The 14653-nt window shown below is 37.6% G+C and overlaps 1 protein-coding gene across 5 annotated transcripts in view; it reads left to right on the top strand.

Annotated features, from left to right (window-relative positions):
* ROBO1 (roundabout guidance receptor 1) overlaps nucleotides 1-14653 on the top strand; it is a 967818-nt gene that overhangs the window by 939360 nt on the left and 13805 nt on the right. For all 5 annotated transcript variants that reach the window (XM_044919565.1, XM_021679301.1, XM_021679299.1 and 2 more), the window contains 2 exons: nucleotides 7946-8352; nucleotides 11398-11550. In XM_044919565.1, the coding sequence (XP_044775500.1) occupies nucleotides 7946-8352; nucleotides 11398-11550 (560 nt within the window). The remainder of the gene's footprint in view (nucleotides 1-7945; nucleotides 8353-11397; nucleotides 11551-14653) is intronic.

Below are 14653 nucleotides of genomic sequence, written 5' to 3'. Positions count from 1 at the left end.
AGTGTTAACCCATGAAACTTCATGGAGATTGAGAACGAATAAAGCACCTATCTCTTTTCCCTATTAAGGTCACAGACCATCTCCATCACTCTTATTTGAAGCAAATGAGGGGCTAATAGAGGTTCTTACCTCTGAAATATGTCCGCATTCTCCTTTCATTCTCTCACATTACCTATTTCCCCACCATTCCCCTCTGTGTTATAAGTGGTACGTAATATCTTCTTCCTGGCAAACCCCTTCTGTGTTCCTCTTGTCATCCTTTCCACCTTCTGCAAATCAGTCAAAATCAGTTCACCTTTATCTATCCTGACTTTCCAGCCTCTTCCTCTTTATTCAGTTGTTCTTTCTCTTCACCGTTAATCCTACTTTTGTTAAATGTTCCCCTTTCTTAGCCTTTCATTCTAGTTATCATGCTCTCCTTCTCCTCTACTCCTTAGGGCTGTTTAATCAACTCTGCCTTACCAATTCCCATTCACACCTTAGCCCACTGCATTCTGACTCATACCATTCTGCTTCCATTAGTCTATTGAAAGTAACTTCCAAATGGTCAATCTAAAGACTTGTCCGTCTTTATCATACCTAAGCTTTCTGCAGTGTTGGCAATTTTGTAAGTTGTTGTGGGAATCACATGAGATAATGTATGTAAAGTATCCGAAGCAGGGTAAATATTCAACAAATATGAGTTTCCTACTGTCCTCCCCTTTATGCCATCACTCCATTGCTTGGTTCAATAATTACTTGTATTCTGATGGCTTAAATAAATAAAATTTATTTAGTCATCCCACCCTTTTTCCTGAGCACCACAATGATATTTTCACTTGGCCATCTCACACTACACTTGTCCAAAACCAAATTCTTTGTCTTTGCACTTGACCTTTCAGACTTGTTTCATTTCCTCCTTTGTTGGCTATCGTGTATAGAATCATTAATCCTTATTTATTTGAATAACATATTAAAAATAAAATAGCCAGGGCACCTGTGTGGCTCAGTTGGTTAAGCATTTGACTTCGGCTCAGGGCATGATCTCAGGATTCAGAGATCGAGCCCCGAGTCAGGCTCCCCACTCAGCAAGGAACCTGTTTCTCCCTCTCCCTCTGCCTCTCTCCATGCTCGTGCTTGCTCTCTTTCCCTCTCTCTCTCTCTTTCTTTCTCAAATGAATTAATAAAATCTTAAAAATATATATATAATAAAATAAAATAGCCAAAAATCATTTAAAAAACTGTCATTTTGCCATCAGCTTAATTTTCCTGTTGCTTTATTTCTTCTGCTATCTTCCTACCATTCCCCAAATTAAATTATTCACAATCCCTTCATTTCTGACTTTAAAATATCTTTTGTTTTTGTTCCTTTGTTTCCATCCCTATATATACCTGCTAAGGCAGACCCTCCATCCCTATATTCTGCCCTATCCTTGAACTGATCTCCACTTTTCTTCTATTCCCCCTTTCCTGCCCACCCTCCACATTATCTTTCTGGACACAAAAGCCTGGGAATGTTCCCCCTCATTCAGAGTCAGGTCCTGCTCTTCAGCCCAGTGGTCAAAGCCTTTCATGGTCCTTCCTGCTTTATGTACCTCTTCCCTCCCATTCTCTCCACACACCTTCTTTTCTAATTACTTTGTTTGAAATTCCCTGACTTTTGCCTTAAATTCACCAACATCTGGTCAGCGCTGCCGCTTCCTGACCCAGAGAGGGTTGCTCTGGAGCTGACACATGGAGGGGGGGGCACTCTTGGCTTTCATGGCCATACCCCACATGTTTAGTGTCCTCACTGGGTACCCATGTGTTAGCACATGCTGTTTCTTTGATTTGGGGGCCAGGCGCATCTCATCCTTCCAGGCCCTGTTAAAATGCATCCCCTCTGTGAAACTCTCATTTGATTGCCTGGCAAAATTCAATCAATTCTTTTCTTTTCTCTTCGCAACGGTCTGTTCACAGCTCCGCTACTCCGCTAATCAGTTTTCCTGTTGCATTAGTGTTTGCTCTCAGTATGTCTGTTTCCCTCTTTAAAGTGAAAGCTCTTTGAGGGCAGAGCTCACATTTTACTCATGTCATTGAGGTGGCACAAAGCTTACCTCCGTAAGTATTTGATGAAAGGAATTGGAACTTCCGTGAACTCAGAATGAAAATGAATGCAAATGCTTTGGCTACCTGCACTTAAAATCCTGTTTAATTATATACAGCCTTTTTGAAATAATGATTTTCAGTCCATGAAGGTACTAGGAATTTAATTTCCAGGATTGTTGCTGGAAATAACACTGGACGCTAACAAGAAGTAAATGAAGTCCATTAAGCAACAACAACAATAAAATATTAGTATTGTTCTTTTATGATGAAGGTATTTTCTACATGTTTACTGTAGAAATATTTGAAAATACAGATAAACAAAATGAAAATACAAAAGTACCAATGATCCACGTAGTCAGAAATAGTCACTGTTAAGGCCCCAGTAAAGATCTTTTCAGTCTTTCACCTCTGCATATACTCACATTGCTTTGAATTTGTGATATGCCAATATGGGATAATTGCTCTTTTCACTGAATGTTGTGGTTTTCCATGTCAGTAACTTTTTATTTAGATATTCATGTTAAACAAAAGTATACTTTGATTTACTTCAACAATTCCTTAATGTTGGACATTTAAGTTATGTCGACGTTTTTGATACTATATACAATGCTATAATTCTCATTTCTAGTTAAGTCTTTGAGTGAAGCCTCTTCTCAGACCCTTGACCTATTCGGATGCCTGGCCCATCAGCAGATGGCTTCTGTTTCTCATCATCCTGCCATGCCCCTAATGATGTACTCATTAAAGATAGATAGCTATTTCTCTGCAGATTTCATTCTGAGCATCAGACCCTAATATCCAAGTACTCGTTTCTGTAGATTTCAGCTGCTTAAATATCACTCAGAGCAATACACATATCTCCAGCCATAAAGGCACTTTCCTACTTCCGACAGCCATTTTCTCTTGCCTGTATTACTGTAATGGTCCATAAGTGGTCTGGTTGCCTTTAGCCTTGCCCCTTCTTCAATCTAATCTTCCTGCTGCAGCCTGTGCAGAGGCATTTTCCTAAAATGCAACACTGATCAAGTCTCTCCATTGCTTAAAAATCTCTCAATGGCTTCCCACTTCCCCTAGAATAAAGGCAAGATTCCTTAATGTAGCAATCAAGGCCCTTTGTGATCTGACCCCTGCGTGCCTCCCCATCCTTATTCATTGCCACTCACCTCTTCTCTGTTCATGGTGCTTTCATTCTACTTTTCTTCCAGTTCCTGGAATGAATACTTGGTCACCCACCTTGAGGTCTTTCCCCCATGCCATCCTGTTTTCCTGGAACACCATTATCCCCTCTCTTTTTTGGAACTAACACTTATCTTTGCGAACCAAGGTGAAATGGTAGATACTCTCCATAGAATCTTTTGCTGATGTCCCAGTTCCGAGATAGGAGCCAATTCTATGTGTTCCCATAACACCTTAGACATCCTCTGTTTGTGGGTACTGCACTTCTTACATGGCAGTAGGCTTCCAAGAAGGCAGGAGGAGGAAGTTTCCAGGCCAGTTAAGAGCTCCACTCAGAACTGACACGGTTGCCCTTTTGCCAGATTCTGTTGGTCAGAGCAGTCACAGGGTCATTGAGATACCTGAGTATAGAACTAAAATCCCTCTCTTGATGAGAAAGTGGCAAGTTCTCACCCCAGAAGAGCGTTGGGATAGGAGATATTGTCATGGACATCTTTGCAAAATACACTCTGCTATGTCCTGATCTATAGTTAGCTTTATTAAGTATGTATGCCTTAAAATCAAATCCTTTTATGACTTAAAGTATAAAGCATTCCCCAAGCTCTTTTTGCTTGTGATTCCTTTGGTCTCAGAACCTAGCAATCTCCCCATAATAGAGACAGTGTAAATGTTTAAAGAATGAATACATTTTTTTACTGAATACATTTTTTTACTGTTATGTTTATTGATTAAAAGCATAAATAAACAGTGTGATCTCTATTAATAAGAAATTACTGAACTAAAACCATTATATATCTGCAATATTTAATTAAGCATTTAGACTGCTTTAATATGGATATTGCAATTTTGGCATTCTAATGAGCTTCTAGATATTCTTTGTCTAAAACTAGGTAAACTAGGTAACCAACATAATAGGAACCTTTCTTCTCTTTTCAAACAATAACTATGAAAATGATATAATTAGACTTATTTGCATATATTGTTTCAAAAAGTATCTGGTACTATTGAGCTTCCTATAGTTGATATTTAGCAAAAATTTCTTGAAAAGTAAAGGTAGTTTTCATGTATGGGATAGGAAATTAATTGATGTTTTATTAATATAGACAAACTGAATATGGTACATTCGGAAAGAAATGACTGTAAAAAGGCAAAGGAAAATTAAATATCTTGTCTATTTACAAACCAGGTAATGGTTAACTGTACAAAGTATTGAAGCTATTCCAGTTTCAGAAAAAAATCTCCAAGGTATACATTTCTCCCCCTTTGTCTTTCGTCTGGTAAATGATATGTGGTGAATTATATAAATATCTGCTTTCATAAATTAATGGCATTGTCCCTGTCTTCTCTTGAACATGTTTATGAAGACATCATTTTTGCAGGAGCCTAGAGTGTTGTGATTTGCAATCATATACTTGTACATTATTTCAGAAGATGTTGAAACCCCTCAGGGAGAAAAATCTAGAGGGTTGAGGTTCATTTGTGGCAAGTCCCACTTGAGTGCAGCATCTTGAAATAGCTTTTTGTTTTCAAATAGAATATATTACATATTTCAAACTGTACATGTTTATCACACATTCCCTGGGCTTGCCTTATTTACAGATGGTTTGAATAAATTTTTCTCTCTTTCCCCAGCATTTGCACAGGGTGATAGTAGTTAAAAGCCAGCCCTTGTTGAACATGAAGATGTTTTTGCTCTACAGAATGTAAATTATCCAAATACAACAATGCTGGCTTCCTTTCATAGTGAAGTTGGCTGTTCACATCCCTTTATTGATGGTCAGAATAGTCCCCTTTGTGCTAGAAAGTCTTACATGTCTTTAAAAAAAGAAGTTTCTTGTGGTATTTTAGATGTACGTGCTGACAAAGTCTGTAAATTGACTTTTAAGTATGGTATTTTATTGCAACCCAAATTAAACAAAGGTTTTCCTCCATATTGAAAAAATTATCCATTTTAATCTGTTAAATAACTTCAGCTTTGGCATATTCTTCATATTTCTTCTATTCCCACACACAGATGCATTAGAAAACACCCAGAAATAAAAAAATAGTACATTATATTAAAGAACTGTCTCTGTGTGTATACATACATATGTATATGTATAAGTTATTACAGTACATATTATGCATATGTATATGTATATTGTGTGTATGTGTGTGTGTGTGTGTAATAACAACATTCCTAGAAGAAAAGCTGTGACCAGGGGCGCCTGGGTGGCTCAGTTGGTTAAGCGACTGCCTTCGGCTCAGGTCATGATCCTGGAGTCCCAGGATCAAGTCCCGCATCGGGCTCCCTGCTCAGCAGGGAGTCTGCTTCTCCCTCTGACCCTCCCCCCTCTCATGTGCTCTCTCTCTCCTCTCATCCTCTCTCTCAAATAAATAAATAAATAAAATCTTAAAAAAAAGAAAAGAAAAGAAAAGCTGTGACCTGAGAAATGAAATGTGGGATTAAAATCTACATTTGATACCTACTAGCTGTGGGAACTTTGGCAAGGTCCTTAATTTCTCTGTATTTCAGTATCTTCATCTGTGGAATGATAATAAAAGCAGTACCTTGGAAAGCTGTTGGAAGAGTTCACATTGTAAAATATACTTAGTTACAAAGTAGATGCTCAATCAATTAGTTAATTGTAGTATTTTAATAATCATTTATTTTTAATGCTTTCCATTTGTGTTAACAAAATGTGTTTATTGAAGTGTCTCAATTCATTGAATTAAAAAGCACAAAACATTTCTTTGAGCCACTAGCTTCTCACCCTTAAAGCTCTATTGCTATATTGAACTTCCCTATTCTTCTCTTTAGTAGGTCCCTTTGTTAGATTTTGACCAAATCCTCCATGGTTTGGTTTGTATGATTTCTTTTAATTTGAGGCTCAATCCTATTAATTTTTTTAATTCTAATTCCAATATAGTTAACATACCATGTCATATTAGTTTCAGGTGTACAATATAGTGACTCAAAACTTCCATACATCACCCGGTGCTCATCACAACAAGCACCCTCCTTAATCCCTATCATCCATCCTCCCCCACATCCCTATTGATAACCATCCATTTGTTCTCTATAGTTAAGAGTCTGTTTTTTGGTTTGAATCTTTTTTTCCCTTTAATTGTTTGTTTTGTCTCTTAAATTTCAATTCTGTTCATTGTAAAACTATAATCATGCACTTGCGGACAACCTTTGCAGATTGTACCTGTCTGTGTCTATGGTGGCATGGAGTAAGAGGGCATTCTCTGCTTTTAACCACTTTTGTCCTACTCCCTCTTCTCCTAAATGCTAAGGTATAGCAAACTAGATGAGGATCCAGTCTTCTCCTTGGTTAGCCCCAATGACTATTCTATCTCGTCTTGCTCTGTGAGTATGATAAGAATGGTGAGGGAGATGGGCTGGAACCAACTTACTGATGAAGGACTCAATTCTGGGCAGCGTCTCTAGGCATTTATAGTCCTTGAACAATTTAGCCACATCTTCAGGTGGATTACCGGTCGGTGGCATTCATGCTGTATCTTTTCTAGCCTCCTAAATCATGGAGGTGGCCAGATGACGCTAGAACCTGATCTCACTACCATCTAGTGCTTGTGCTCAGGTTGACACACTTGTGTGGAATCTATCTTCCTTACTTATCAAAGGCACAGAATTTGAAGAGGTGTTGTGACTTTTCCAAATGACATTCCCCCTTATATCGTCTCTTTAATCTTGCTTAGAGAGTATTGGGACTGTTGAGCAGGTCACTGACTAAGCAATCCTTTAACTAGAAATCACTGTACGTCTTCCTTTCTGTCAAGCACTTTCCTAAATTAGGAGTTAATCTCTTGATATTCTCCCCACTTGGGAATAACTTCTTTCCACCAATCTCACTTTACACCGAGGTCAAAACACTATCTTCTCAGTCATCTTATCCTCTCTGTGGGTGATGGTGATAGATAGTAGTAGAAGGACTGCGTTTAGCTGATGTTCTCTGGATCAGTGGAGAGACGACTGAAAGTAGTTATTGCGAACTCTGTGAACTTACACTGTAGAATACCACTCACATTGTCCTCAGCCTTAGTCCTTAATTAATTTCAAGATATCAAGAAAAATATCTTTAAGCATTTTATTTAACAGGTAGGTGGAATAATGGTGAAAGTGATAGGTTTAAAATAGCTAATAAGTTTTGGTGAATAATTCAGGGGAAAAAAGTGCTCTTGGCTCCCATAGCCTTTTATTTTAATAGAATAAAATCTAAAGGAAACTGTGTCATATGCTGAATATATGATTGTTCCATCCTATGAAATTCTCTCTATAGTCACCACAAATGAGTCCATTTGCTTGGAATGGTAGGCGTGGAAATGAAATAAAGGGAAAGAAACATGTTTATGGAGCATCTGTTCCAGAACTGATGTCTGTTGTCTTTGGTAATAATATCTATCATTAATATTCAATGAGCTTTAAGACAACTACATAGGCATGTGTTTCCAAAGTATGTATTACTTCTCCTTTTTTAATTGAATATAATCCAAATGATAAAACATAAGGTGACTGTGACTTACAGGTAGCTGAGGATATTTCTGTTAAACTTGAATTGAAAGGAAGCCCAGCTTGGTTAAATTAGCTCCCACAGAAGCAACAATCAAATCAGTGTACTTGGCCAATTTCTTGGTTAATGTATTTTGTGTGTGTCCTGATAATGAGCTGAGCCAAACCTGTTTCTCCATCTTCCTGCAGACGGCAGCCGGTGAGCCCCCCTCCACCACCACGACCGATTTCCCCACCACATACCTACGGATACATTTCAGGACCTCTTGTCTCAGATATGGATACAGATGCGCCAGAAGAGGAAGAAGATGAAGCGGACATGGAAGTTGCCAAGATGCAGACCAGACGGCTTTTGTTACGTGGCCTTGAGCAGACCCCTGCCTCCAGTGTGGGGGACCTTGAGAGCTCTGTCACTGGGTCCATGATCAATGGCTGGGGCTCAGCCTCAGAGGAGGACAACATTTCCAGTGGACGTTCCAGCGTGAGTTCTTCTGATGGCTCCTTCTTCACCGATGCTGATTTTGCCCAGGCAGTGGCAGCAGCTGCGGAGTATGCTGGTCTGAAAGTCGCACGTCGTCAAATGCAGGATGCTTCTGGTAAGTTCTGCGCTTGTCACCAAGCTGGAAAAGAAGACTTGATGGGTGCGTGTCAGCTGATGATTATCGCCTACGAGCTTGTGTCCAATGTGAAATGCAGCTATTATTACTGTTTTTTATTTGCTGCCTGAGGAAACCAAGATCCAAGCTTATGACATAGCTTGGTTATTCCCTTTTTCTGGACAAGGCTTTTTAAATCTTCTAGTTTATTTTAATTTAATAAATCCTATATAATGTGAGTGAAGCTCCCTGGGAAGCCCTTGTTTTTATGGAAGTCATAGCAGATAGGTGTACAATTTCTTTAGGTGCGCCTATAGTCAGGTGAGGTTTGTGTTACATGATTTTTTTGAGGTGTAGAAAGTAACCAAAATAAAATTCATTGTGATGGTTCTCTTATTCTATTTAATTAGAAATTCTCTAGGAGAAATAAATAAATATGCGGGGGAGGACACTCAACCATTGGAAAATGGGCTATTTCTCCTTAACCCCCATTCTCTTCATACCCTCTCCCTGAGAACATTAATTTAATTAGGAAGATAGAAAGATGTGTGTGATATGCATACATTATCAAGCATAGACGTTTCATACTTAAACATTTTTTTTTAAAGATTTTTATTTATTTATTTATTCATAAGAGACAGAGAGAGAGAGAGAGGCAGAGGGAGAAGCAGGCTCCCCGCTGAGCAGGGAGCCCGATGTGGGACTTGATCCCAGGACCCTGGGATCATGACCTGAGCCGAAGGCAGACGCTTAACCATCTGAGCCACCCAGGCGCCCTAAAGTAAACATTTTTAATCTAGTAATTTGGAGAGGAAGTTAATCCAGATGCATATGTGTTTTTCTGTTTTCCTTCGTCATTGCCAGTACCCTGTTTACAATGATCATATATCTATTCTTATGTTTGAACCCATTTTTATTTATCACCTATTCCCAACCTTGTAGAGTAAACAGTATGAAAAAGGAAAGAATTTAAAGTCATACATTTATCACATGCCATTTATTTCTGTAGGATGGAATATATACACAGTATACATTCATATACACATTGTGTAAACCAAAAATACAAATCGTAGAGTAAAATAATGTGGCCAGCAAAAGATATATTTCTGAGAAATAAAAGACTATCATAACACATCAGTAATTGCTATCTTGTTTTGTTGTTTTATTTTTCTTAGTTTGGTAACTATCACATTGGTACTTTTCCCTTTCTCTTCAGATACTGGATTGGTCATCATTTTTTTTATCATTTGTAGAATGTATTCAGAGAAAATAAGGTTATTTCTATATGTTATTTATCAAGAGCATGTTGTAGGAAAAAAGAAGTCTAGTACCCCTCGACCTTTTATTGTAAAACATATATTTATTTCGGCTATACCGATATTTTATGAAATTCAACCAAATTCCTTTATTTCCCCCTCAGTCGCTACTGAATATAATAACTATCCAAACCTACCTATCTTTCTTAATAACTAACATCTAACTGTGCGCATAGCTTTTATTTCTCCTTATTTTTTAATCTTCTGTTAAAAAAATAAGGAAGTGAAATTAAGCATCTCAAACTACTGCTTTCAGATTGCATTAGAGATGCGTTTCAGTTCATTAAATCAACAAAACATGGAAATAACGTTGAAAATTCATCTGTAAATGACCTGATACCTCAGGGTCTATGAACAGTAGATGGCTTTACACAATAGAATGAATAATGTGCTCACTCTCAGCCCTAATTCTCTCTTTTCATGGATATGTAACTTTAATTGTAATAGTCTCCATCATTGCTAAGGGGAGTTTGGTTTAATATTTTATTGTATTGTAATTTAGTGGCACTTCCGGTTTTCATTTGGCTCATAATTACAATGAACTAAACATGCGTTGGCCTCTGCCTATTAAAATGTTCTTCTCAAGAAAGGGTGCTGCTGATCATATGACTTGAAGTTAATATGAATGAGTAATCCAATCAAATTGCTTCTCACTTGGCTGCATTGATGAATATTATTTAATATGCATCAGTTAGCATTTTTAAATATGTTGATTCCACTATATGTGGCTTCACCTGTCTGTAGCCAAAAGACATGTTGTGTAGGTTTGTTTGAAGTTTCTTACAGTACAAAAAGAAGTTCCAGCTTTGTGTATCTGGAATTTCTAAAAACCAGAATAATGAAAGTCAAGCATAGGGCCAAGATTTCCCTTGCTGTTATGGATTAAATATTTTGTGCCATTGTGATACAACATCTCTGTAAGACAGCCAGAAAACTGGGGAGCTCTGAGATGTACTGTGTCTAATTAGCACATTCAGTTATCACTGGTACCTGCAAATATTGTCCCTCCAAAACGAAAAAATGAAAACTGCCTCTGCTACCACCAAAAAACGTGGAAGTTTCTGGAGGGGTCACTTTATCCAGAATCAGCAAGTAAACATCTAGTGAAAGAAAAGGGGTATAAGTAATTTTGGACAGGTCTAAATATGTGAGCTTTAATTTTAGGCCTCCTAAGGAAGAAATACCTCAGAATGTATTGATACTAGGTATCTGCCTTCAAAGAATAGCATAAAAACATATTTAATTAAAATAAGGGACATATTTAGTACTGTTCACTCTTAGAACATGAATTTCTTAAGGACTCTGGTGATTCCCTTGAGAAAACAATGTACGTTGAATATACTGTGCAAAAATCTAATTACTATTTTTGTTTACTAATAACACTTTAATGAAGTTAGTTGCAAAAGTAATTGGGATGTTTAGGCACCTGGTTGGCTCAGTCTGTAATTGGGGTGTTTTTCTTTAGTAAGTGGTGTCAAGAACTTTAACAAAATAAAGGTACTATGGTTAAAAAAAAAGCCGGAAAAAACTTTCAGCATATTTTTTTTTTCCAGTGGATGGATCAGGCAGAACGGCAAAAATCCTAGTATTTGCTAGAATAGTTTATTTAAAGCTATTTGTAGGAGATTAGGGATGCTTCTAGTTCTAATGTTTTCTTTTTCTTATTTAATGTTATAATTAAAATTCATTGATGAGTTTGGCTCTGATTTTTTTTTTTTTTTTTACTCAGGCCGCCGCCATTTTCATGCGTCCCAGTGCCCTCGACCCACAAGTCCTGTTTCTACAGACAGCAACATGAGTGCTGCTCAAATACAGAAGGCCAGACCAGCCAAGAAGCAAAAACACCAGCCAGGACATCTGCGCAGAGAAGCCTACACAGATGGTAAGTCCATTGAAATGCATGAAAACATCTATGAATCTCGCCTATTCACCCTGGCTCTCTAGGTCTAGACAATGCGTCCACTGGCATTAGAAATTACATTAAAAAGTCATTAACAGTAAGCCTCCTATTACTTAATAGCAGTGATCAACTTTCATATCTTGTCAAGCATCTTCAGTACTTCTAATAAGAGTTATTTAAGAAGCTAAGAACAGTGTATATTTTTATTATGTTTAAAAGGTTATTTTGTTGTTGCAAACAAATAGACATCACTGTAGTTGAAGTAACGACAGAGCCTGAACCTTCATCACATTCCCTGATAAATCTTCCCAAACGTCCTCTTTTTTTGTTTCCTTTTGGAATTTTGCATTCAAGTACAATTCAATAAACTTGTCTGAATATTAATTCTAACTATGGTGGTGTTACAGTTATTTTTGTGCACCAAAAGGCAAATCGAATCATCTTCCTTCATGCCTTCACATACAATATTGACTCTCACTGAAGAGGTAATGCTTGTATTCTCAAGGGAGCCCAGGAGAATAGTGCAAACATGGTGATGTTGTTGAGAGAAAGCCTTTAATGAAAGTGCCTCAGGTGGCCCAGCATTTATTAAACCCGCCACCTTCTCATTTTATAAACAACCCCAAGGGCTTTGTTGGAAATTCACGTAAGATAAATTCTCTCAGACTCACCCATCTTGTCAAGTTTGCTAAATTCGCTAACGGGGTGGGGGAAGAAGGGTATCACAGACACTGTCCCCCACCTCCTGGTCCTCTCCAACCACAATCTGATTAGGACTTTCATTACCAGTCAGCAATTTTTCAAAAAGGGCATCATTTGCCATTATCATATGAAAGCCTAATATTATAGATCCTTATCCAAGGTTACAAGGAGGGTTTTCTGAGGCACTTCTCCCTGTGATTCCTGCCACTTGACAGAAAAATTTAATACAAAGCTCACAGCATGATGAGCACAAGTAATTTTGCGATGAGTGGCTGTCCATGCTATTATCTGTACTTTATTCAAAGTATTTTCTCTCACTCGCATCCATCTGATATTAGACTACATTAAATACTGGCATGACACAGCACACCTGGGCCTCCTGGCTTCTGCCCAGGACTCTTTTGTCAGTGAAACTGAGCTGTCAGAATATTATCTGATTTTGAAGGGTTATTACAGTGGCTTTGTGCATGTTTGCTTCTGTAAAGGGACAAACACTAGGTGTAAATCCCCAAACTCTATCGGCAGTTTTACATTTATGGAACCCCTGTAATGGCATTTTACAGGTTTTATAGCTGTCCTCTCAGTTTTTATTATCTGGAAGAGAGTGCTCCTCACTGAAAAATGGGTCAAACAGCAAACCTGGATGTAAACACATCTAGGTTGAATACAAAAGGGAGAAAACTGGCCTAAAGCTTTGTGTAGTCCTTTCCAGCTCTTACTTATACTTGTTTTGAGGGACTTCTAGCATTGAGGGATGCTTTTTCAAAATGCTTTGAATAAATACATGCCCAGTTAAAGGACGCGGTATCACAGTTATAAATTGCACTATGCTTGAAAATTGTGATCTCTGTTTATTGTACCACATTCTGCAGTACTTTCTTCAAGGTATTTAATAATTAAATGTAAATTCTAGGGCACCTGGGTGGCTCAGTTGGTTAAGCGCCTGCCTTCGGCTCAGGTCATGATCCTGGAGTCCCAGGATCGAGTCCCGCATCGGGCTCCCTGCTCAGCAGGGAGTCTGCTTCTCCCTCTGACCCTCCCCCCCTCTCGTGCTCTCTCTCCCATTCTCTCTCTCAAATGAATAAATAAAATCTTTAAAAAAAAATGTAAATTCTAACTAATCCCTGCAGAGTAATTAGTAAACTGAATGATGAAACACTGAGGTTGTTTTTTTAACGTTAATTTTAGAAATACCAAAGAAATCTAATGAAATAAGTAAAACCAAAGAAGTTAATTTGAAGTATTATTTGGATTTTTCATTGTTTATTTCACAAAAGGGATTATGCAAAATTATCCTAGGATGTAAAGTAATGTGGAAGCCAATAATTATTTTCTTGAAGTCCTAAAAATAGACAAAATGGAAATATGACTGAAGTTATTTTTAAAATTTTAGCTTTAACTTCCTTTCAGCATTTTGATAACCATCTGTCTTTTAGTTATGTTTATTGTACTAAAAAGTCTTGAGTTTAATTCTGGACACTTTCTCATTTGATAAAGAGAAAATACCAAAATATGTGTTATTTTTTACATATCTGGCAATGCATATTGATGAAGTAAAATCAAGTAAATGCAAATACTTCTTCATGCATCAAATAAGAGAAATGCATATACTCTTGCTAGCAGTGGTTATGACATGGGAACACTGGGTCGTTTTCTCAGAATACTACTGCATTTTTTGAAAAAAAATTCATAGACCATTTCATGAAGAAACTCAGTGGCAGACACAATTTGTACAATTTATTAAGAAAGAGAAAGAAGAGGGGAGAAGAAGGAATTTAAAGAGCTGCCAACTGTTAAAATGTGAATTAAACATGGTAGTAAGACATGGAGGGTTTTTTTTTTAATTTTTGCTTTTTAATGGTTAAAATGTTAACTCTGATGGCTGAGTTTGATTATTATCAATAGACTTCCTTTGCAAACTAATTTCAGAATACAGTATCAGTCTTGAGTTTGTAGTGTCTTTACTTTGTAAATTTTGTTCGACTTCTGTATTTGCTTCATAGAACTTTTGTAAACGATATAAAGCAAGCTAAAGAGTGGCTCTGTCTGACCCGATGAAGAGTAGTTTGTGATGATCCTTGTCAGTCGGCAACTATATGAGTTTTCTAGTGCTGACATAACAAAGCACTATAAACTAGGTGGCTTAAATGACAGAAATTTATCTTCTCACAGCTCTGGAGGCTAGAAGTCCAAGATCAAGGTGTTGGCAGGGTTGGTTTCTTCTGAGGCCTTTCTCCTTGGCTCATAGATGGCGGTAGTCTCCTTGTGTATTTACTTGGTCTTTCTTCAATCAATGTGTATGTCCTAATCTCCTCTTTGTATAAGGAAACCAGGTAGATTGGAGGAAGGCCCACCCCAAGGACTCCTTTTACCTTAATTACCT

This window comes from Neomonachus schauinslandi, chromosome 1 (genome assembly GCF_002201575.2).
Source record: "Neomonachus schauinslandi chromosome 1, ASM220157v2, whole genome shotgun sequence".
Taxonomy (NCBI): domain Eukaryota; kingdom Metazoa; phylum Chordata; class Mammalia; order Carnivora; family Phocidae; genus Neomonachus; species Neomonachus schauinslandi.
This window is presented reverse-complemented; position numbering and strand designations above follow the sequence as displayed.